The sequence below is a fragment of the Colletotrichum jinshuiense genome, chromosome 5, assembly GCF_051148585.1.
Source record: "Colletotrichum jinshuiense chromosome 5, complete sequence".
NCBI lineage: Eukaryota > Fungi > Ascomycota > Sordariomycetes > Glomerellales > Glomerellaceae > Colletotrichum > Colletotrichum jinshuiense.
Window position 1 is genome coordinate 1260295 of NC_139312.1, and position 21696 is coordinate 1281990.

Consider the following 21696-nt stretch of genomic DNA (forward strand, 5'->3'; position numbering starts at 1 on the left):
AGGAACGCAACACTGCCCGTATTTTTGCTACAACAATTGCTAGGCAACTTATTTGTAGAGTACCAAAACTCAGGGACCTCATCCTTAAGGCTGTCCAAGACGACCCTGATCTGCCCGAGAAAGCTCTACAGACGCAATTCCACAAGCTAGTTGTGGAGCCATTGAGAAATTTGAAAGCGGATGGACCTTTGACGCCAACTTTGGTTCTAATCATCGATGCCTTGGACGAGTGCGATGCAGAGAGTCATACTGGCGCGGTCAATACCGAGAACGGCAGAAACCGAAGTCGAACGGTTATTTCTCTTCTCTCGAAACTAGCCACCATCCCACATGTTCGAGTTCGAGTCTTTCTCACCAGCAGACCGGAAGTACCCATCCGCTTGGGCTTTCGCGAAGATGTTCCCAGCGACTCCTTTAAAGACGTAGCGTTGCATGAAATCCCCCCAAGCATCATTCAACACGATATACGGACATTCATAGAGAGCCAGCTCGATAAGATCCGGTTATCCTACCAGATTCCTCATGATTGGCCTGGAGATAATGTTATTACTCAACTCACCGATATATCCAACCCTCTTTTCATCTACGCTGCGACAATTTGCAAATTCATCAACGATCCAAGCCAAAGATTCAGCCCTCGGTCTCAGCTCAAAACAATTCTCAGTCAGGCCCAAGGCGCACGGGCTGATATCGGGGCAACCTACGAACCCATACTGAAGCAGCTTCTGCTGGATCTCGATGATACTCGTCAGGAGGAAGTACTGGCCCAATTTCGCAGGATCGTCGGCTCCATCGTCTTGTTGGCAGATCCGCTATCAGTCTCAGCAATCGGTCAGCTCCTGGACATCGATCAAGAGGAGGTCGTCTGTCATCTGAATAACCTTCATTCAGTTTTAAGTATACCAGACCATGCTGATTCGGAGCAATCTGTCAAGATGTTCCATTTGTCATTCCGAGAATATCTACTAGACAGTTTTGGCGGAAGGAACCAATTCTGGATTGAGGAGAGCTCACAACACAGCGAGCTTCTTAACTGCTGTCTGCGAGTCATGGACTCCCGGACTAATGGCCGTTACGGACTGAAAACCGACATCTGTCAAACAGAGTATCACGGTGCTCTCAGAAAGGAAATCCCAAAAGAAGACGTACGAAAACGCATTCCAAAGCATTTGGAATACGCCTGTCTCTACTGGATACGTCACTTGAAGTTGTCCCAACATCTCCAAGCCAATGAGAGTAACGTCCACGACTTTCTCGCTCGCCATTTCGTTCATTGGGTTGAGGCCATGAGTTGGCTGGGACGTATTCATCAGGCATTTGATGATATCCTCACTCTCGAAGACCTTTTTTCCACGCTGTGTTCGGGATCGCCCAGCCATCTATTCACTCAAGACGCAAGACGCTTTTTGAACGAATACAAATATCTAATTGATCTTGCTCCATGCCAGATTTATGTCTCTGCTTTACTATTCACTCCAGAGAACTCTATCGTCAAAAAAACCTTTGTACACGAAGTTCCCAGCTGGATTCTTAGAGCGCCCGAGGTTGCGCAGGACTGGGACTCCACTACACGAACTTTGCACCAATATACTTCGAAAGTAAAAGCCTTGGCATATTCACAGACTGGAGCTGAGATTGCAGTGGCTACAGAAAGAGAGATCAATGTGTGGCACGCACATTCAGGAGCTCTCTTGGAAGTTTACAATGACCTGAGTAGCGAAGTCACTTGTATGTCTTTTACTCCAGCTGGTGCACTCGCTGTGGGCATGATGTCAGGTTCGATCCTCCTTTGGGACTGGCTGAATCACGATGAACATGTCCTGGATCTTTCTGACGAAATCGTATGCTATCTCTCTGCAGCGACAAACGGCCGGCTACTTTGCAGTTTTTATGACGGGGGAATATACCTTCTAAGCCCGGAGTTCGACGTTTTACATGCATGGACAGCATGCTTGCATGGCTCCTACGACGTCGCGGAATTCAACAAGTACGCACGTTCAGGTGATAAGACGCTCGGTATTTCTTTCTCTCACAACGGACAGCTTATAGCTTTTATGAAGGACACAGAGCCAAATCATGTCTACGTATACAATGCTGACTCGGGCGATTGTATTCGAAAATTCTCGGCTCCTGGACACTGTGGCTTCGGAGGCATTACGATAACTCCTGAAAACTTGCTTTTAGCGGATTTTGGAAAACTTCGAACGAGAAGTAAGGGTGTTGAATGTTTGAGACATCCCTGGTTTGATTTCGAGCTCGAGGAACAACAGGGGACCTACATATGGGATTTGAGCCGACAGGATGATTCGTTGGCTCCAACCTGCCACTCGCCTATCAACCCGAGAGACCGTTGTCGACCATCTACTAGTCTAGGCGGTCTATTAGCACGGTTTGATGGATGGGACAAATTGCAGCTGTGGACGAACTTCTCAGAATCGCCGCAACTTGTCTATTCAGCGACAGGCAATTTCCAGTTCTGTTTCTCTCCAACTGGCAATCACATTGCTACTGCATCAGAGTTTGGCTTCGTTCAAGTTATTGCAGTGAACGGTTTCGATAATGCAGCGAAACATGTGCAAGGCGCTCATACGGACGATGCTAAAGATGATGTCTATTGGGATACGATGGTCCCTTCGTTCGACGGCTCGCATCTTGCAGTTATTTCATCAGGAGGCAAGGTTAACGCCTGGGATATCAATAAAGGCTTCAAGTACGAGCTATCGACCAACAGACCTGAACCATCAGAGCAATTGTCGACGACACCTAAAAAAGCCATGGCCTTGGCTTGGAATACAGACGGTACTTTCTTAGCGGTTTCCTTCGAAGACAGAATCTCTATTTACCAACGCACACCGGGTTGTCAGTCAATGCCAGAATTGCGGAGCTACGAGCACGGTGAGTTTGATGAATGGGGCCGCGTGCTTATTTCACCGTGTGGATTGTATCTTTACGTGGTGAAAGGGGGCACAAGGCAGCGCATACTCCTTTTTGATTTCCCGTCTCTTCAACTCCGTTGGACACGAACTTTCAACTTTGAAGCTCGTCGTTGGTATTCACCGACGCAACTCTGTTTCACACCTGACGAGCAGTATTTGATCTACCTGAATAACTGCTGGCCATCTACTCTCAAACGCATAAACTCTTCATCAGGGGTCATAGAGTGGTCGACTGAACTTAATGCAGGTATTCATGGACATGGGCTGGCAGTCGATTCTCAAGGTCATCGAATCGCGGTTGAAGCCAGCTCAGTAGAGAAGGACAGTGGCAACCAAGTCGATAATAAGTCCACGCATTTACTCCTGCTAGATGCCTCCACTGGACTTCAACTCTCAACCTTCTATCCAAGTGTACGTCTCCGAAACTATCAGCATGGATCTTCAATTGCATTTGCATGCAACGATCAGGTCGTCATTACCCCCGATTCATGGTTTATTCTCAACGACTCAAAGAAAAAGTCATCAGAGGACACAACCCCTGGCCTGAGACCCTGCAATGTTACAAGCGGGCAGGAGAATGATGCGGGTGCTTGGATTGTGAAAGATGGTCGCAGGATGCTTTATTTGCCAGACCATTGCGACCGAAAGAAATTTTCCGTACCCATCAATGATTGGCATCACTTTCCACACCGGTTTTACGGGTTTGACAGCATAAGAAACGTCCCGTTTATTATAGACTTTTCCTGTAGCAGTTGTGGTACTTAGAAAATATGCCGAGATCTGATGACACATGAGTCTAAATAACTCAAGTGGACTGGGAAGATTCTCAATAGCCACAATTATCTACGAGTTCAAATATTTAATAATAATAGAAGAACTCAAACCACATTTCTGAGCTAGCTCAAACCATCCTCTACATGCGTAGTGGCAGCCTCCTTGCCTCTGTTGAAACACCACAGCCCATTATAATCTTGCTACATGTCGACATCATGGAGCTGTTGCGCTTCTATCCGGGATGAAAGGAGCAAGGGGAAGGGGCAAGAGGCAACACTCGGTTCGGCTCAATGCCCTTGATTCAATCGATAAGACTGAGTTCTCCAGCTGACACGGGGAAATCCTACTACTATATAACTGACAGTTCGGGCTTTGGTCGCCCTGTTTTCCCAGTTCACCCTGAGGAATCCCCTTCCCACCATACCTCTGCTCAACCTCACCCTTAAATCAGCGTCTCTGGGCGAGCCTTCTGATAGCTTTAAATGTTAAACATAGAATCCACGTATTCAACCGCCATTGACATTGAAATATAAGCTGCACTGTCATTACTACATTGTACCTCATCTATTTCATCTAATAAATTACATCCCCGAGAACAATTGCGTTTAAGGCTATGTTTGATGTTTGGGCTTTCCTGTTGTCTGAGCAATTTATCTGCAGTAGGATCTGTCAAAGGATAGATTTCAGTGCAATGTTCAGAGTTTACTTATGCATTGACTGTTCTGCCTGACTCTATCTTCATTATTATGCTGAGTGTTCTGCAGCAGCTGGTGGTAAACCTGTGCAGTCACACAAGTCCTGCAAAGGAGCAAGATCGCGCACATACCTATACCAATTGTCCAGACGTGTGCTATGATATATGACAACAAATACGTTGTGGGTGTATCTCTTCTGCTACCTGCTGTAGTAGTCAGTAGAAGCCCAAGGCGACAGTCAATTAGCTTTGGCTTAATTATCTCATATTATCGCTAGATTTCGCATTTCAGCTTGTTTAACAGAGGCTTTCCCTGCATGCTAAAGCAGCAACCGGCTCAATTGCCTTGTTAGGAAGGGGCGCTTATCACAGGCCGCTTTGCAACTGCTCACAAAGTAGGCTATCGGTTACCTACAGACAGCCTCCACCTGGCGCCAGCCATGAAGGCTAGCAACGGCAGCCATCACTCTCCAACTTAGCACCTTAATCAAATCATCAACTATATTGACAACTGTGTCAACAATACTTATACACATGTATCTATGCTTCCAAATCAAACGCCTGCATAGGGGCTGGGTTATCGTCATGCATTTTTGAACAACGCGTGCATATGTAAAGTGGATCTTTGCTCAGGTACACTGTCCTCGGCCCAGGTTCTTATAGTGGCAACAGCGCAGGTTAGCCGCCGAAGAAGACGGTGGGGGAGGCGTTGATGCGGACAAATGCGGTTGTCAGCCGCGCCCACACCCTCTCCGTGGCTGTGCTGAGGCTTCGCCCGGGGGGCCCATACCACCCACCCACCCCAAACCGACTTCACTCCATCCACGAAGCCGCAACTCCGTCATTCCGGGAAGCCGGTATCAACAGCCATCAATTGAAATCTCACCACTGCGCTGCCAAGAGGCTGCCGTAACAGAGCCTCAGCTCGTGCACCCCCACCTCCTTCCAGACTCGCAAGCAAGGGCTGTAGGTCAGCAAAGATGACATCACCGGACGCCGCCGACCCCAAGCCGGCAGCCATCAACTACGTCGTGGGCTTCCTCCTCGTCGGCCTGGCGTGGGGCTTCACGACGCCCTTCATCCGGCGCGCCGCAAAGGACCACAACCCGCCGCCGCACCCCATCCTCGAGACCGACGCCGTCAAGAGCAGCTGGGTGCGGAGCCGCGTGTACGGCGCCTTTTTCGGCGTCGTCGACCTGCTGCGGAACCCGCGGTATGCCGCGCCGCTGCTGATTAACCTGACCGGCAGCGTTTGGTTCTTCCTGCTCATCGGGCAGGCCGGTGAGTCTACTTTTCCCTTTGCCCCCCGCCGTGTCAAGGCCGGAGAGGAGATGCATGGCTGACGGTGAACCCCAGAACTGAGCTTGACGGTGCCAATTGTCAACACGTTGGCGTTCCTGTTCACCGTGATTGGCGATTGGTGGGTTGAGAAGAAGGTGATTAGCCGAGGTGAGTTGCATTCGTGAGAAATCCCAGCCTTTGACTGGCTGCATGACTGACCTGTTGCAGAAACCCTGGTTGGAATGGTGCTGTCTCTTTCCGGGATAGCGTTATGTGTGCACAGCAAGACTAGATAGTAGTCTGGGGGTTCCTGACTGGTAACAATCCAGCCAGTGGCGCATATCTAGATGCATGGGTATCGACCATCCCGTGTCTCGGACATGATGCATGATGCATGGTTGAAAAGTGGCATTGGGGGCCGTCTTTAACATACTGAGATAAAAGATATACAGAGATAGAAGAAAACGTTATTCCTTTTGCACCGGGCAGCTCCAGTCCCCCAATGCTCCAACTGTGTCCTTCACGTCTCCCTCCCAGGATTTCCTCCGTGGTTGCTGGTCTACCTGGACCAGAACTTTCCATATGCAAGCGCATCCAGTCGCCATCAAAATCTAGTTATGCTGTGAATCGAAAAAAAGAATGATTATATCATCAATACGCTCCTTGCGTAGTGGTATCCTCCATGCGCCGTTTATGCAGAATCTCTCAGCTACTGGCAAGATGACTTGCCCGACTTCGTGTCTCGTCAAGCATTCATCCGTGGTCGTTCATTAATCGGCATCATTATACCTAAGGTTGTCGTGCACGAAGCCAGCGCTGCACGCTTCGCAGGCTCGGGTCCTCGGCCGTCCAGCGGCCCATTGAGCGATCCGACGCCTGTAACTCGCCGTAGATCGCGTCGTCGGTGATCGTTGCGAGCTCCTGAAGTCATGGTGTTAGCCAAATCTGCCCCCGAGGATGGTCATCCGCGGGCTGGAGGCTTACTGCTCTCAACTGCTGATCGCAAGCTCTCAAATGAGATTGGTTCCTCGAGCTCGATCTCCCGCTCTGCAGAATACCGTCTCGGTTACCGACCCACCGCTGCGCAGCAGCCTGTCGAAGGTAGATCTTTTGACACTCGTGTCTTCTGGCGAAGGAGTCGAGCAGGCACCTGTACGTTTTGTAAGCTCAAGTGCGCACATCAACAGAAAAAGTAAGCGACTGACTGTTTCAGCTCCGCCTTTTCTTGTTCGAGCGGCCCGCCGCTTGCTTGGGGGACGCTGGTGTCGGCCGCGCAGTTGAGGATGTGCTGCCCGTCAAGGGAGCACTGGCGCAGAGCAGCCCAGCCCTCGGTGTAGTAGTCTTCCATGATGGCGGGGTCGGTCGGCGCTGCCGCAATGTAGTATTGCAAGGTCCGGAAATCAGAAAGGATCTCGGCGACTCTCGTGACTCGGTATTCGTTCACTAAAACACTTGTTAAACTCTGTCGCCAGCAGAAATACCCCAGAATCGAACATGCATCGTCTTGGGGCTCCGGCTGAGAACATACATCCGTCCATTGTTACGGCGAGAACTGCGCGTATTGCAGGGTATAGAATTATCAAAGACTTCCAATTACTCTCGGCGAATTCAAACAAATTATCGCACTTAGGAAAATAAGAGATTAACACCGGACCGGCGAGAGAGGGACTGCTGTTGTTGAAGATGACAAACAAGCTAGTTAGATCAAAACCATGAGCGCTCAACTCGACGCCATGACCTTTTCCTTTTGTACATCGTCGACGGCCTCCGAAGACACGAAGCAAGAGACCACGCTCGAGGACCGTAGTCCGAATCAAGATCAAGTAGCTCCATCACGAACCGTGGACCCGCGCCGGGCCGTTTGAGCAAAACGAGCCCCGTAGGGTTGCATGAGATCACAGGAAGCGTCCGGCCAATGAACCCTTGGTTCGTCAGACGGCACCACAGCCCCCAGTTTGGTGATTGAGCCAGCAGACGAATCGGAAAAAAATATGCCAGGATCCTGGCAGTTGGGATGGCCTTGCAAGCTCAAAGCTAGACGGACCCTAGCCGAGCTGGTGGCGTGCCCTGGTTCCCGGCCAGATAACGCGATGAGAGACTTTTCTGGCCCTCGGGAGGCCTGTCGATGATGCAACTTGCAGGTCAAATGCCTGTAAGGCCAAGGGGCAGGTACCAAAACTATCAACCATATTCAGATCTCGGGCATGCACATGGTCAGCGAGCTGGGTTGGACTGCAGCCACTTGGCTGGCTGCTGGTGAGACGGCGCGGGATGTGAGACCAGGTCGGGGACGAGGGTGTGAGGCTCGTGGTGGGAAGGGGGACGGAAATGGACTTGGTACCAGGGGAGAAAAGATGGGATGACGGGGGAAAAAAAACACGAAGAGCCTCCATCGCACCCGGTCCAGCCCAGGGCAGTGGCTCTGGCCCTTTTTCCCCGGTAGGTTGCTGACAGGGGGTACAGAGCAGGCAAGGCTGGTGGGTCCTCAGCTGACTCCACACTAGCATTGGCGGCCGGATCGGGAAGCGGGCTGGAGCTTTGCATGCAGTGCTGCTCCACACTATGGTGGCTTGACGGGGGAGGCATCCAATCAGTCGTAGCAATCATGACGTCCACCCACATATCGCACGTTTTCTTCCAGCTGAACCAGTATCGCAAGACCGTCGCCTGCATTAGGCCCCCCGTATCTGTTACCCGTTGAGAGTTAGTAGAAGGCAGACTGGGAGGAAGTTCTCCTTGCGGCACTTGATTGCTGTGAAGGGGACTGGCCGGGAGGCTTCTTGAGGCTGATCTGTCCAGCTCTGACTTGGGACGCCATCTCCACCTGCTATCCGTCATCAACGTCGTGGTTGGCCTCGCGGGGTCTGTGGCCCCCAACGGAGAGAAAAGGCGGTCTCGCCTTGTGCACAGCATTTCTAACTGTGAGTCGCTGGCCCATCCAGCGGCCTCAATGAATCAACCTCTTGTGTCGTCTTTTGAGTATCCGTATCTTCCGATTTGCCCTCCACATCCTTACCTCGCTTTAATCCCACTGGTCGCCCTATGAAACGGTCTCACGCGGCCACGACAACATCCCCACAAACATCCGCCGCCCGCCTCCTAGTGCTGTTGCAAGCTGTGACTGGCCTCAAAGTTTCCATGTCTTGTCTCTTGCATATCCTATCTGCTTTACATGGAGGTGCCGTTCAAGACAACAGCACTAACCTCTCTGCCCACGATTATGCTCAGCCTTGTGTCTTCTTAACCAGCACTCAGCCAAGCCACATACGGCTGGGCAGCCACTCCCGGTTCGATAGTCACTTGGTTAATAATTGCAACGTCTTCCGAATGTCTTGATCTATAACGTTTGGTAGGCTGGCTAGTAGTACAATCGTGTGCGGGGATTTGGACTCGGGAGACTACCAGCTTGACTCTCATCTGCAACCACCCGCGAAGGCCATGCGTGATCTGATCTGTAGTCGAATCAATGCTGCCTTTGGACGCATCATCTGACGCACCGACCATGTCCAGCTTCCACCAGCTGGGGTTTGTCTCTTCCACCTTAGTCCTTCTCCGCAATCGCCTGTAACCGCTCGTCGATCTCGTCTTCGGTGAGAATCCGGAAGCTGGGACTCGTACCCTCCTTGCCGTCTGCTCGGGGCCCTCCAACAATGCCGATCTCGATCTCGCCCTTCTTGAAATCCATGCTCAGGACGGTGCTGAGAGTCGTGATGGCAAGCTCAACAACCTCCGTCCAATCGCCCGGGGCGTGATCCTTGTTACGCAACTTCTTCTCGAGGTGGTTGAGCGCCTCCTGCTGCTTGGGACCGGCCGCGGTGCCCTTGTAGCCGATGTAGTATCCCGCGGGGTCGCACTTGAACAGCTGGGGTCCGAACTCAGAATCCAATGAGATCAGGGTCGTTGCCACTCCGTACGGGCGCATGTAAGCCTAGACCTCTCGTAAGTCACTGGTCCAAAGTAATCCCGGGGTCCTATCCCGCTTACTCGTTGTGTGTAAACCTGGCTGATGTTGGCCAGTCTCTTGGCCAAAGCATCGGCAGGCATCTCGTAGCCGTACTTGTACCGGAACTCCGCTGCCTCGCCCTGAGCTCGCTGAGAGAAGGCACGGGCATCGGCGATGGAGCCTGTCATCACGCAGCCGACGGACGGGGAGAGCTGGAAGATGTGCGAGACAGAGGCGGGGTCGATGAGTTTATCCTTGCGATTGGGTCAGTCCCTCTTCCGACGACTGCGACTCCACTGACATCCTCAACATACCGGAACCTTCTTCTGAGACAGGACGACGGCGCAGTCCTTGCCTCTGACGCCTATCGACATGATGTTGGCAGCTGTGATGGCCTTGAAGGCATATTCTATTCGGACCCGTATCGTCAGCTGGGTCGATCACAAGCCATGCTGTTGCGGCCCCGCATGATGGCATCACCGCAGGGAGGGGTATTCGATTCGTGGGTAAAGGGGTGCACATACCGACTTGGTACAATCTTCCCTGCTCCGAGAAGATCGTAATGTGTCGGTCGTAGGCTGAGCCACCTGATTGAAGAAGACAAGTCAGCTATGGTTGAGGTACGAAGGGGTCGAGGGCAGCTATGGCAGGACGCACCCGACATCTTGGCGGTATTTCTGAGTTGACGTTGGTCGAATTACGTCTAAGAAAATCGTAACCAGCAGGTGCGAGCTGGAGGAAGTCGTTTATGGGTGGAAAATGGATGTAGTTGTGGTGTGTGAAGTCGGGGTCGAGCTCTGACGGAGCTCTTGGATATCGACGCGTTTGCAGGAGCTTGCCTGGAGCAGGCGAGGCAACGCAGCGGGAAGCTCCAGTGGCCCAACGGGAAGGCTGACTTGATGCCTTGCCAGGGTCACAGCTTCTAAGGCAGCAACCTAGCGACGTAAGGGCTTACATAAGGGACCTCAATTCGACTCTGCTCGGCATTTTCCGGTACGTACCGCACATGACTAGGAAGCAGCGGGGACCCCTGCTCTGTGGGACGACAACGCATCTTGCTTCCAAAAATTTAGCAGGCGGCATTCAGACCAGATGAAAAAAAAAAGTACTGGAGGGTTTGACCATTCCCAATACTCTCTTTCCAGTGTCGAGCACCACATACTGCGCCCAATAGGACTGCTGTATACCAGGCCACAACATTCCAATCTAATAGGCTAATTACACGTGGAAAGCATTGAAGCCGCCCGATTTTGCCCTATTTTTCCCTCCGTCCAGCCAGACGCGCATACAGCAAATTCCGATCCAGAGAGCAGCGGCCCCAGAGAGCACCCCTCCCTTCCGTCCCTCTATACATCTGAGAAAAAAAAAAGAGGGTGTGCCTGCTGCCCATCATGTCCTCCGCCCAAAACGTACCGGCTTGGAAACGATTGGGCCTCAAGCTCAAGCAGCCCGCATCCGGCGCAGAGATTGGCGGCCCTGCCTCTGCCGAGGGATCGAAGCCCAACGGACAACAACACCACGACCGGGCCGCCAGCGGCTCCGTCTTCAACGCCGCCAACGCCTCCTCGGCCGCCGCCGCCGCCAAAAGGAAACGTCTTGATCAATCGACTCCCCCTGCGTTCAACTCCCCCTTCAAAAGGACCCGCACCGACACCTACAGCAATGCAACCCCGACCCTGAGGAAGCAGAAGTCCGTCTCCTTTACCGAAGACACAAAGAACCCCACCGGCGCCGACTTGACCAAGAAGAGGAAGGGCCCGACCAAGTCGACCAAGCCCGCAACGCAGCAGCCGCAGGCCGACATCAAGCCGTCCCTCGAGTACCTCAGGAACTGGAAGTCGTCCCGTGAGACGTGGAAGTTCAACAAGAACCACCAGACGATCCTCATGAAGCGGGTCTTCCTCCCCGAATCGATCCCCTCGAGCGACATTGGCACCTTCTACGAGTACATCCAAGACCTGAAGGGCTTCACGAGGACGCGGTTGAGGGAGACGGCGGCGGAGGTCAAGGCGGAGGATACCGAGAAGGGCAAGGCCGGCTTCCCCGAGGGCACTCCGGATATGGAGTCGAAGCAGTCCGAGTACGAAAAGGTGCTGGCCGGCCTGATGCAGCTCGGCTCCGGCTCGAAGAGAAAGCGCTTCGACGAGGCCGGCTTTGTGTCGCAGTCCACGGACGTCGCCATCACCCAACGGGTCGTCAAGCGTATGCGGGCCGAGACGATACTGAACGAGCTGTCCGAGGGCGAGGACAGCGACGCCATGACCGTCGACACGGAGGAGACAACCCAGTCGGCCCAGCCGGCCGTTGAGGAGGAGTCCGTCGATAAGAGAGTCAAACTCAACGACGGGACGAAGCAAACGACCACTCGTCGCCGCAAGAGACGCACCAACATGGACTCCAGCTCGGAGGAGTCCTCTGATGACGATTCGGACGACGATTCGGACAGCGACAGCAGCTCGTCAGACGACTCTGACAATGAGGAAGACGTGCAGCGTCAAGCTGCCGAACGCGAGGCCGAGACTTCGAGCAGCTCGTCGTCGTCCTCGGAAGACGAGGACGACAGTAGCGAGGACGAAAGCTAGGGAAATGATGAGAACGCCAAGCGGCCAGGCGCGAAGCGGTCGTAAAGAAGGAGAAAACGGAGGGAATTGTACCAGCCCATGCAACATACCTGTACCACCCATCACCACACCCACTTGCTGCCACGAAATTAGGATATAGAGGAAATCTGGTTTTAATTGGGGCAGACTGATTCTACCAATGGATACCCACAAAAGTTCTACGTTAGGACGCAAATAACCTGGTGAACCCGGCCTCGGGCGGCTGCAGCCAGTTCCTCTGGTCATACGTCGTGCCCTCGCCCTCAATGACGTGAAAAGTGTAAATGATTCTCCCCTTCTGGCTCAGGTTCTTCTCGCTCTTGTGCAGCAGGTTGCCGTGGATCAGCACGAGGTCACCGGCCTTGACCTCGCCGGGCACGTACGCATCCTCGCCCGCCTGAGCCGCGCCGTACTCCTCGCCGGGGGGGAACCGCGGCCCCTCGTTGGCCACCATCTCGGTGCCCGCGTCGCCGGCCTTGCGCACCAGGCGGTTCGCCACGGGTGCCCAGCGGTGCGAGCCGGGCAGGAAGCTCAGGCACCCGTTCTCGAGCGTCGCGTCCTCGAGGGCGTACCAGAAGCCCACGGCCGACGGCGGGTCCGTGTACAGGAAGGTAGAGTCCTGGTGCGGGGGCACGGCGCCGCCGATCTCGGGCTGCTTGCAGATGACCATGCTCTGCAGGCACCGCGGGTCGCGGAAGCCCAGGCTGCGGGCCACGGCGGCGGGATTGCCCCTCGCCGGGCCCGACGCGCTGGCCTTCGGATCCGAGACGGCGGCGAAGGGCGGGGAGAGGACGTGCAGGTAGTGGCCGATCTTGTTGATGGCACGGGCCTTTGGCTTGACGAGGTTGCCCGAGTCGTCAAAGGCGTCCTCCTCAAAGAAGAAGCGGACCTTGTCGCCCGAGGTGAGGAAGTAGTCATCGCCGACGTGGTCGGCCTTCTCGCCGGTGGAGAAGCGCGTCATGGGGTGATCGGCCAGGGAGAAGTTGTCCAGCAACGAGTGGGTCTCAGCGAGCAGGCCTGAGACGGTCTCCGGGGAGAGGGCGCCTGGGATGATGAGGTAGCCTTCGCGGTGGAAAGATGCCAGCTGCTCCGGGGTGAGGCCGGCATCCTGTGAAGGGACGGTCATGGTGAAGAGTCGAAGTGTCGATAAGACAGCCGGCCGGTTTTCTTAGGAGGCTGCAAAATGAGCGTGAAATTTCAAAACAAAGTCTCTCAAATCAAAAAAGAGTCTCGTAGCAATTCTAAGACTTGTAAGAGGTTGATAAGCTCGTACACGTTTTGCAGTGGCGCACCGTTTGATGTTTGCCGACTGAGAGTGGGCAGATGTGAATGCGGGGATCCCGGCCCCGCATTAGCACCCAAGCGCTTATCTCAATCGCCTCAGGATTGTCTGTCACTTTCCGCCTTGCAACACGTTCCACGGTCCAGGTGTAACTTGGAAGAGTTTTAATAATTCACATGTATTTGTGTATAGACTAGATTATTTGGTACATATACCAGATGCAAACCAGTTGCCGCTAGAAACGTAAGATAACTCCCCACCTTGAAGCAAACAAATGCGTCCCCAAAACAAATCATGACGCCGATTTCCTTTATGCGCATACATCACATCCCTCTTTCCAACCTTGCCGATGAATGTTACGGTCTAATGATATGTCGCCTACGGCAAAGGGTCGTGGAGGAACTCATAGCCCTCCTCTGGGGGAAGTATAAATGCAGAGATGGCCAATCCTACAGCACAGAGAACCGAAATTGACGCGCTGACGGTGCAGAGGAACCAAGAGGTGTCCAGACCCCAGCCAGGGACGCTGAACTGCTCGTCGTTATCGTAAAGGTATGCCTGCGAAAGGAAGGGTGATGTTTAGTCTACGTTTTCCCACGTTGAGCGCATTCCGATGCCCACTTACCACAATGCCCATCAGCGTAAACTCAATAACGGCAACGAGGAGCAACAGCCCGGCGAGAATTTTCCAGCCTGTCTCGCGCTTGTACTTGCCGCCGCCCATAATGACGACAAATGTGACGACGGAGGCAAGATGCAGGATGGTTGAGAACGATGCCAGAAACCCGACGGAACGCCACATGGAGCAGAAATACCGCTCTCCCCCTTTGCTGCACAACTCCTCGGTTGGAAACTCCTGGCATGGCGGATCGTATACATTGGAGCAAACGCGGTGCAGGCCGATGTGTTTTGAGAATTCCTTGCCGTCGGCGGCCGTAACGGAGTAAGAAACCCAGTGAGGCAGCGTGATGGACGCAATAATCATCGCCGTCGCTGACCGGGAAGAGAGAAAGTCAGCATCGTAGTCATGCGCTGTGGTTCCCGTCTAGAAAATGCTTCACGTCTCACGTCGTACATCGCCCAGCTCCCCAGGTCTGGGCTTCAGCACCAGCGATGACGATGTGGAGAGGACACCCCCCCGCCCATCCTACACAGGGTGGCAAATCAAAAGCAAGCAAGTACTTACCGGCGACAAAAGCCACGAGGGCAGCGCTGTAGACGGAGACTCGTGTCATGATCGTAGTCAGACGGCGACAAGGGGACAGACAGTCACGATCAGGTGTAGTGTAGCAAAGTTGTCTCTTTTTTGCCCTCCTTTCTGCCTGGAAAAGAGATGGGTGAGGCAGGATTGAAGATGGCCAAGTTTACCTTGGAAGGGGGCAACTCGATAAAACCTTGGGATGGTCTCTCAGTGGTTGGTGGGCAGACTGGGTGCAGTTATGACGCTACCTGCCTGGATCGGGAAGTCGTGGACAATTACGCATGTGGTGGGCATGGTAGTAGCCCCAGCAGAGGTACAAGGCTTCTCAAACAAATCCGCAGCCACTCAAGGTACTTCAACAGGCTGCAGTACGTGCGCAGTACAGCTGTGAGTGTAAGCCTGCAGATCAGTTGTTGCAGCGACATGCATGCCACGGGGGGAATGCCACCCCCATCCCACCTCTCCTTGCTCTCCCGTCATCTCTCACCTCACAGATCACAGACCGGCCACCACTCACTGCTGCAACCGCCGTGCTCTGACCAAGACTGCCTTGCCATTAGCGTTGCCCCGAAATTGTTAGTGGCAGACAGAGCAACAATCCTTCCTGTTTTCTCTACCTGAGCGACGCCTTGGCCTTCACCGCTCTATTCTGCACGAGCCACATCGCGACAGAGGAGCTCCGGCCTCTTCCACCAACTCCTCCTTAGCAATTTCATCGCAGCCTCAGTTCACGAAGAACACGCTGTCATGAACCAAACAGTCCATTTCCCAGGGGGCATGAGTCACAGGCTGAACTCCACAGAATCTGTAATTTGGGAATTCAGGACACATTTGCCAATGACTTGCCATGGACAATGTGGCATTGTTGTTCGCCTGCCTAACATAGAATGCCGTGTTAACCGCCATTAAAAAATTACAGCTCCTTCAAAGGCCGAGATCGTGGGGGTAAATAATACCAAGGCCGTTATCAGCAACCGGCACCGATTAACAGATACAACTTTGACGTCTTCAAACTATTCAATGGTGCTTGCGCATCTTACAAAGGCATCGCCTTCGACTCCGGAGCGGGTTGTCTGGCGCGCCAGATCATACGTCTCATTCACGATGACTCTGTCGGCTCTTCTACTTGAAGATAACGACGCTTCGACCAAGCCAACTCCAGCCTCACATTGATGTTTGCACTGCCAAAACTCCAGTGGTCGGGGGACACAGCCCTGCCACTATTCTGGCTTGGCAACCTGCGTCTTACCCGTACTTGCCGTGCAAGCACCGAATTTAGGGCCTGTGCTAGATCGCCGATCGCCGTACCGCTAGGCACCAAGAACTCAAATCGACGACCAACCTACCGCCTTTGTACGCGCCACTTGTCTTCATCGGAAACTCGACAAAAGCGCCGTCAACGCCGTCAAAGTCGAATCCCTTCTGGGTCCGAAACGCATGGGCATTGTTCGAGCTGCCGGTTGTTGTCCCAGCCTCCACGTGCTGGCAAGCCGCCTCAGCTGCCGATCTCACCTCGGCAAGGCCATATTCGTTCCGGCCTTCCACAGCATATTTCTGTGTCGTTGACTTGGGGCAGGATTCGGAGCTGTCTGTGCCGTGTAAAAGCACACGCAGTGAGGCTGAGAGCCATGGTGACGACCACACCGAAATGCATGTTGGCAACAAATGAAACTGCTAAATCAAAGAAGATATGAGCGATGGAGCGGTCACGACAGCTCACCCTCCTCCCTCCTCCTGTTACCATCTTGATGCAAATCACAGCCTGCCTACGAAGGATTGGCATTGGTATTCAAATGCTCTAAATCATGGCCGCTTGGGGGTTTGGCGCACCGCAGCGAAAGAATCGTAAGCGCAGACATGGGACTGCACGATGGTTGGCTCGTACCTGGAGGGCACCAGCGATCGCTCAACTGTCCACGAATTCGAAAACTCGTGTAGCGCACAGACGACTTAATTGGCTGCAGGCTTCCTTTTATAATAATGTCCGACCTCCAAGTGGGAGCCGAACTTATCTCTTGACTAGACCAGGAGGTGCTGATCGCCATTGAACGTACGTTGAATGGGTGCCATGCGCGACTCAAGAACGAGAGCAATGTTTCTTCACTTAAGAACAAGAAACTTTAATGCTGGCCAGTCATGACAATCATCCAAATACCCGTGGAAGCGGACCGCAACCTGAAGTGGAGGTCGGTCCTTTTGCGGTCTTGTCAAAGACTTGGGACCAGGGTGGCAGGGTGCCCCAGCGATCTGTTTAATCTTGAAAACTCGACCGAAATCTCCGCTGAAATCCGATCCGATCTCAACATCAACGAGTAATTCTCGTAAGAAAGGGAGCTGCAGATCTCGAACATACATAGCGGTCAGACGGGAGCGAATTCCCATTGCAATGAACCCTAACCAGGGGCTCTCTACACTAGGGGGTTCGATTCTGGCATCTGCCAAATGCGCGCATCATCGCTTGGCTCGGGCCACATCGATGGCCAGAATCCATGCTCCGAGAAACATCGAGGGATCATAGACTTGCGGGACCCCACCAAACAGGCAGGTTCGGGGTTGCTTGTGATGCCGACCGCCTATCTCTTGGGGGGAAAGCCTCTTTATCGCCCGTATCTTTGTTCGGTCTGCCCAATTTCCCCTGACTCAATTGCCCGGAAACGGTGGGAACGCCATCATTGTTCACAAAGCGCAAGGGCTTGCCGGCAGGCCTGTCCGTCCCGAATCTGATTACCAACCGTGAACCATTCACCGGGTCTTATTCGATCACGCCAGAGGCAGGGCGGGCAGAGCAATCCCTCAAACGCGCGACATGCCGCACCAAGGATGGGTTTATCGACCAGTCAAGGCAGCCGGATCGGGGCCCTACCCACTACGCTCGAAGCTAAGTCAAGGGTAGCCCCGAATGGAGGGGACAACAATTAAGGTGAGTTTGGGATGGCTACCTCAATTCAGCGCAGGGTCCTCTGGCTCTACGCTACATAACTTACGTATTCCATTATTTTTCTTCTTCCTTAACTCTACCGCGCGCTTCGGACGAGTTCCCATAAACCCCGAGTTGCGAGTTCTCAGCGTCATGGAGTTTTGGCCCTGCCCTGTTATTGATTCAAGCTGCTCCCCACGAACCGATTTCCGGTGATTTGGGCTCTTATTGCGGCGGTTTACCACTACCGATTTGCATCTCTTCAACCGACAACCCGAAGGACAACGCTTATCGCGAATCCTGGCCACGGCGATACCTTGGCTCCATTGTATTGATAACGATAACGAAGTTGACGATTTCCTTTCTGGACGACGACAACGACGATAACGACAACGACAACGACAACAACTTTGCGCCAACCGTAGCGAAAAAGAAAGAAAAAAAACTGGGGTTGGTGTTTGCAAGTCGCAAACCAACCATCATAGCAATGGGAGACCAACGGCACATGGAGCACCGACCGGTGCAGACCAGCGCGGTCTATGTTCTTGGCGCAACTCACTGCGACTCAATGCCGCCTCCCTCACCACCCTCACCACCGGTTTCCCCCCCAGAAGTGGAATTCTTCGAAGGATTGGAGGAATTGAGTCTCGGATCGCCCAACGACATCCCCGAGACCGACGAAAGCGCCGCTAAGGTGCAGGACCGGCTCCACGCGGCAACGCATGTGCTCAGGACAGAGGCCGCAGCGTTGCGATCAGTTGCGAATCTGTATGAGACGGACCCGGTTGCTCGGGACGGCTTCAACAGAACCGTTGCGGCAATTACGCGGCACAAAGGCGAGAAGGGCAAGCTCATCATCACGGGCGTAGGCAAGTCTGGCCACATCGCCAACAAGCTGGTTGCAACGTTCAACAGCCTGTCGATCACATCAGTGTTTCTGAACCCAATCGACGCTCTCCACGGCGACCTTGGCATCATACAAAGACACGACATTCTCATGTTCATCACATTTTCTGGAAAGACGTCGGAACTTTTCGGCCTTTTACCCCACCTCGACAAGCCATCATCATTAATCATCCTCACGGGGCACACTAGACCAGACACATGCGAGCTCATCAAACTGAGGCCAGACACGATTCTGCTCCCCGCACCAGTCCACGAGAGTGAAACGGCGTCATTCGGGGTGTCGGCCCCGACGACCTCCACAACGGTCGCTCTGGCCGTCGGAGACGCGCTCGCCATCGCGGCGGCGCAGGAACTGCACCCCAGCGTCTCGCACGTCTTTTCCAAGAACCACCCGGGTGGCGCAATCGGTGCCGCCTTCCGGAAACCGCAGACGATCCTGGATCTGGCCGTGCCCTGGACCGACATTGCCGCCTCAGACCTTTGCGCGGACAGTGTCGGCGCGGACGTGTTCCGGGCCGCGTACGACTCGGCGACGGGCTGGGTGCGGACCGGCGACGATGTGGCATCGCCGAGCCGGATCCGGAAGCTGGCGACTGAGGACTTCGCGCGGAGCCTGCGAGACATCCCCGGCCTGCTGGTGCCGAGGGCCGAGATGCTCTCCATCTCGGCGGGCACGTCAATACGGCGGGCGGCGGATTTCGTGAGGAATATGCAGGGCGCGGCGGACGACGGCGAGTACGTCTGCAAGTCCGATTCCATACTGGCGGTCTTGGACCACGGCGACATGGTTGGCGTTTTGGAGGTTGGGAAGCTCTTGGAACTGCGTGATTGAACTGCCTTTACGCGGGCGACCGCTCTGGCAGGGGCGAAATAGGGGGGGAGAAAATCCCAACTCATGCGTGAGGTACCCAGGACACACGGGCGGAGCGTTTGTTACATTTGGGATATGCCGAGCCTTTGAGCCGGCTTGAAGATACATCACATCATCTATAGAACTGGGATACTGGATTAGGGCCCAAAGCGAGAGCCCGCCGAATGAAAGGGCCAAGGTTGACGCCGACCATAAGCCTGTTTTCGAACCAATGTCGTCCCCTGAAGCTTGTGAATCGCAATCCACCATGACCAGTTGTTGCGCGGCAGGGCAACTAACCACGAGCTGATGCCCAACCTGGTATAATCCCACGTGCAAGATGCCACGGGGCGGTGCCCCCGACCGACATCTTCCAAGCAACATCCCTCTTCGGCAGGGCCATGTGGAATGGAGGTTTAGCTCCGGCAATTTGCGCATCTGACGCAAACTCTGTGTGGGCGAAATATCTTGGCCCTTCAGGCCGCCAAGAGGGAGCGTATGTCCCATTTCCGATGTCCTGATGTGCCATATCCACAGTTGGGTGGGAAATGGCATGCAAAGTGTAAGGCTGAACCCGGAGAGGGGGGGGTTATTGGCCGAGGAGGGGGAGAGGTCTAGATCGAGTATCATTGGGGTGGGAACTTTAAATTCCCTCCAACCTCTCTCTTTTTTTTTTTCGTTTCTTCGGGAGGGTTTTTTTTCTCTTCGTTACCTCTTCCGGGATGGCTCCTGCCCACATTGGGCCGAGGGCGAGATGCCCGAGGACTCCATATCTCACAGTGTGTTATTTCGTTAACGGGTGCGATGTGGGCACGAGGGGGAAGAGGGGAAATCGCGAAAAGTCGAGGCAATCGACGATTGGGATGGAAATTGCGGGAGGGGTGCCGGGCGGGCTGCGCCGACGTCATTGTCCCCGCGAAACCACGGGCATGTCATGCCGACTCGGCGGTGGCCGTCGAGAACGGCAACAAAGTGGTTCCCGGAGGGTGGTGAGAGGATTGGGGGGGTAGTCTGCCGTCCACCGTGGACCCGGCTCGCCGGTTCGTCAATCCATCCCCCTATGAGATGAACCGCGGGGGGTGTGTTTCGTACCGTTATCGACGCCAATTCTAGTTCTTCTTTTCCCTGAAACCCAGTGTCTCTGTCTCGGGGTGGCGCCGATGGGGGGTTTTTTTTTTCTCACTCAATGGCCGTTGCGGGCACCAAGAGTCTCTCTTTCCACGGCAACGGTGCTCAAGTCCCTTACAGCTCTTTGGGTCCGAAGTTTCAGTTCCGAGGGGGGAGGGCCTTTGTTTGGCGGCGTCCGTTGCTACGGAAAAGAAGCAGCCCCAAGCCAGATTGGGGGAGGGAAAAGAGACAAGACACAGGAAACTAATTAGTCGCTCGAAACTAGTCCCTCGAAACAAGTCGAAAAGAAAAAGAAAAGACGACTAAGAGGCGGGCACTGTGCTGCGTCAGAAGGGTGTGTTTTCTTCTCTCTGCGCACTAGTTTGGGGAGTCTTTGACCGTTGGCCCGAGGACACGACGCGCCACGGGCACACCAGACCGAGGTGTTTGGGAGCTAGAAACGAAACAGACGTTTTCATGGCGTTATCCCACGTCCTCCTTCCACACAAGCAAAGAAACCTCGATACTTGCTTGATACGTGACGTCCATACAACATCGGGCTGAGACAACACCTTATCCTCGGACGTAGACCCGAGAACGCCTTGCACTGCCGGGGTTCAAGACTCTGTCTCAATCCGGGGAGGGGGGACGCTCATCGTCATTTACATGCCTCCCGGAACGGAAATTGTCTAGAACCACCCGACACGAGCGTGTACACATCTGAATTCGTACGCGTGTACGCAATCCCCCATGCAAAGTGCCCGGCGGCCAGGGCCGGAGTGTACGGAGCGCAGGGCCACGACGAGAGAGCCCAAGGCGGGATTTAAGAATAGGCCAGGCAGGCAGGCAGGCAACCCCTTCTTACCCGAAACCGGCGGCGATGATCCTCCCCATTCGACGGGAAATCGCGATACCTCTTTGAAGCTTAAAAAAATAAAAAAGAGGGGACCCGGCTATGGTTTTCTGTGGTACCGTTTTTTTATCACTATAATTCCCAGTGCTGCTATTTTGGTGCGGGGGGAGGGGGGAGAGACGTCAGCGTTCAGCTCTTGGCGGACGTCGCGGTGGGGAGCTCGATCGCGCGGGATGAGAGAGGTCTTGTTCGCAACTCGGCCGCTACGAGTTGGTTGGCTGGTGGGACACGCTACGGAGACAGTGACATGATTTTTACTCTTGAAGAAAGGGCTTTGGCAGTCGGTTGATTG

At 54.0% G+C, this 21696-nt stretch overlaps 7 protein-coding genes across 7 annotated transcripts; 3 read left to right on the top strand and 4 right to left on the bottom strand.

Moving 5' to 3' along the window:
• Positions 1-5384: 5384 nt before the first annotated feature.
• Positions 5385-5981, top strand: EsH8_V_000343 (uncharacterized protein; the record flags this gene model as incomplete). The annotated part of the gene is made up of 3 exons (XM_083272859.1): positions 5385-5685; positions 5761-5853; positions 5914-5981. The coding sequence occupies 3 exons, from the start codon at positions 5385-5387 to the stop codon at positions 5979-5981; spliced, it is 462 nt and encodes a 153-aa protein (XP_083125574.1).
• Positions 5982-6474: 493 nt separating this feature from the next.
• Positions 6475-7223, bottom strand: EsH8_V_000344 (uncharacterized protein; the record flags this gene model as incomplete). The annotated part of the gene is made up of 4 exons (XM_083272860.1): positions 6475-6606; positions 6670-6835; positions 6891-7128; positions 7214-7223. 4 exons carry the CDS (start codon positions 7221-7223, stop codon positions 6475-6477), a joined length of 546 nt encoding a protein of 181 aa, XP_083125575.1.
• A 2003-nt stretch (positions 7224-9226) lies between these two features.
• Positions 9227-10292, bottom strand: EsH8_V_000345 (proteasome core particle subunit alpha 1; the record flags this gene model as incomplete). Its single annotated transcript, XM_083272861.1, has 5 exons — positions 9227-9613; positions 9670-9882; positions 9943-10037; positions 10153-10215; positions 10286-10292. 5 exons carry the CDS (start codon positions 10290-10292, stop codon positions 9227-9229), a joined length of 765 nt encoding a protein of 254 aa, XP_083125576.1.
• Positions 10293-11019: 727 nt separating this feature from the next.
• Positions 11020-12210, top strand: EsH8_V_000346 (WKF domain-containing protein; the record flags this gene model as incomplete). The annotated part of the gene is made up of 1 exon (XM_083272862.1): positions 11020-12210. One exon carries the CDS (start codon positions 11020-11022, stop codon positions 12208-12210), a length of 1191 nt encoding a protein of 396 aa, XP_083125577.1.
• Positions 12211-12412: 202 nt separating this feature from the next.
• Positions 12413-13354, bottom strand: EsH8_V_000347 (phytanoyl-CoA dioxygenase family protein; the record flags this gene model as incomplete). Its single annotated transcript, XM_083272863.1, has 1 exon — positions 12413-13354. One exon carries the CDS (start codon positions 13352-13354, stop codon positions 12413-12415), a length of 942 nt encoding a protein of 313 aa, XP_083125578.1.
• A 534-nt stretch (positions 13355-13888) lies between these two features.
• Positions 13889-14745, bottom strand: EsH8_V_000348 (uncharacterized protein; the record flags this gene model as incomplete). Its single annotated transcript, XM_083272864.1, has 3 exons — positions 13889-14068; positions 14136-14503; positions 14697-14745. 3 exons carry the CDS (start codon positions 14743-14745, stop codon positions 13889-13891), a joined length of 597 nt encoding a protein of 198 aa, XP_083125579.1.
• A 3370-nt stretch (positions 14746-18115) lies between these two features.
• Positions 18116-19366, top strand: EsH8_V_000349 (uncharacterized protein; the record flags this gene model as incomplete). Its single annotated transcript, XM_083272865.1, has 1 exon — positions 18116-19366. The coding sequence occupies one exon, from the start codon at positions 18116-18118 to the stop codon at positions 19364-19366; it is 1251 nt and encodes a 416-aa protein (XP_083125580.1).
• Between the last annotated feature and the right edge of the window lie 2330 nt (positions 19367-21696).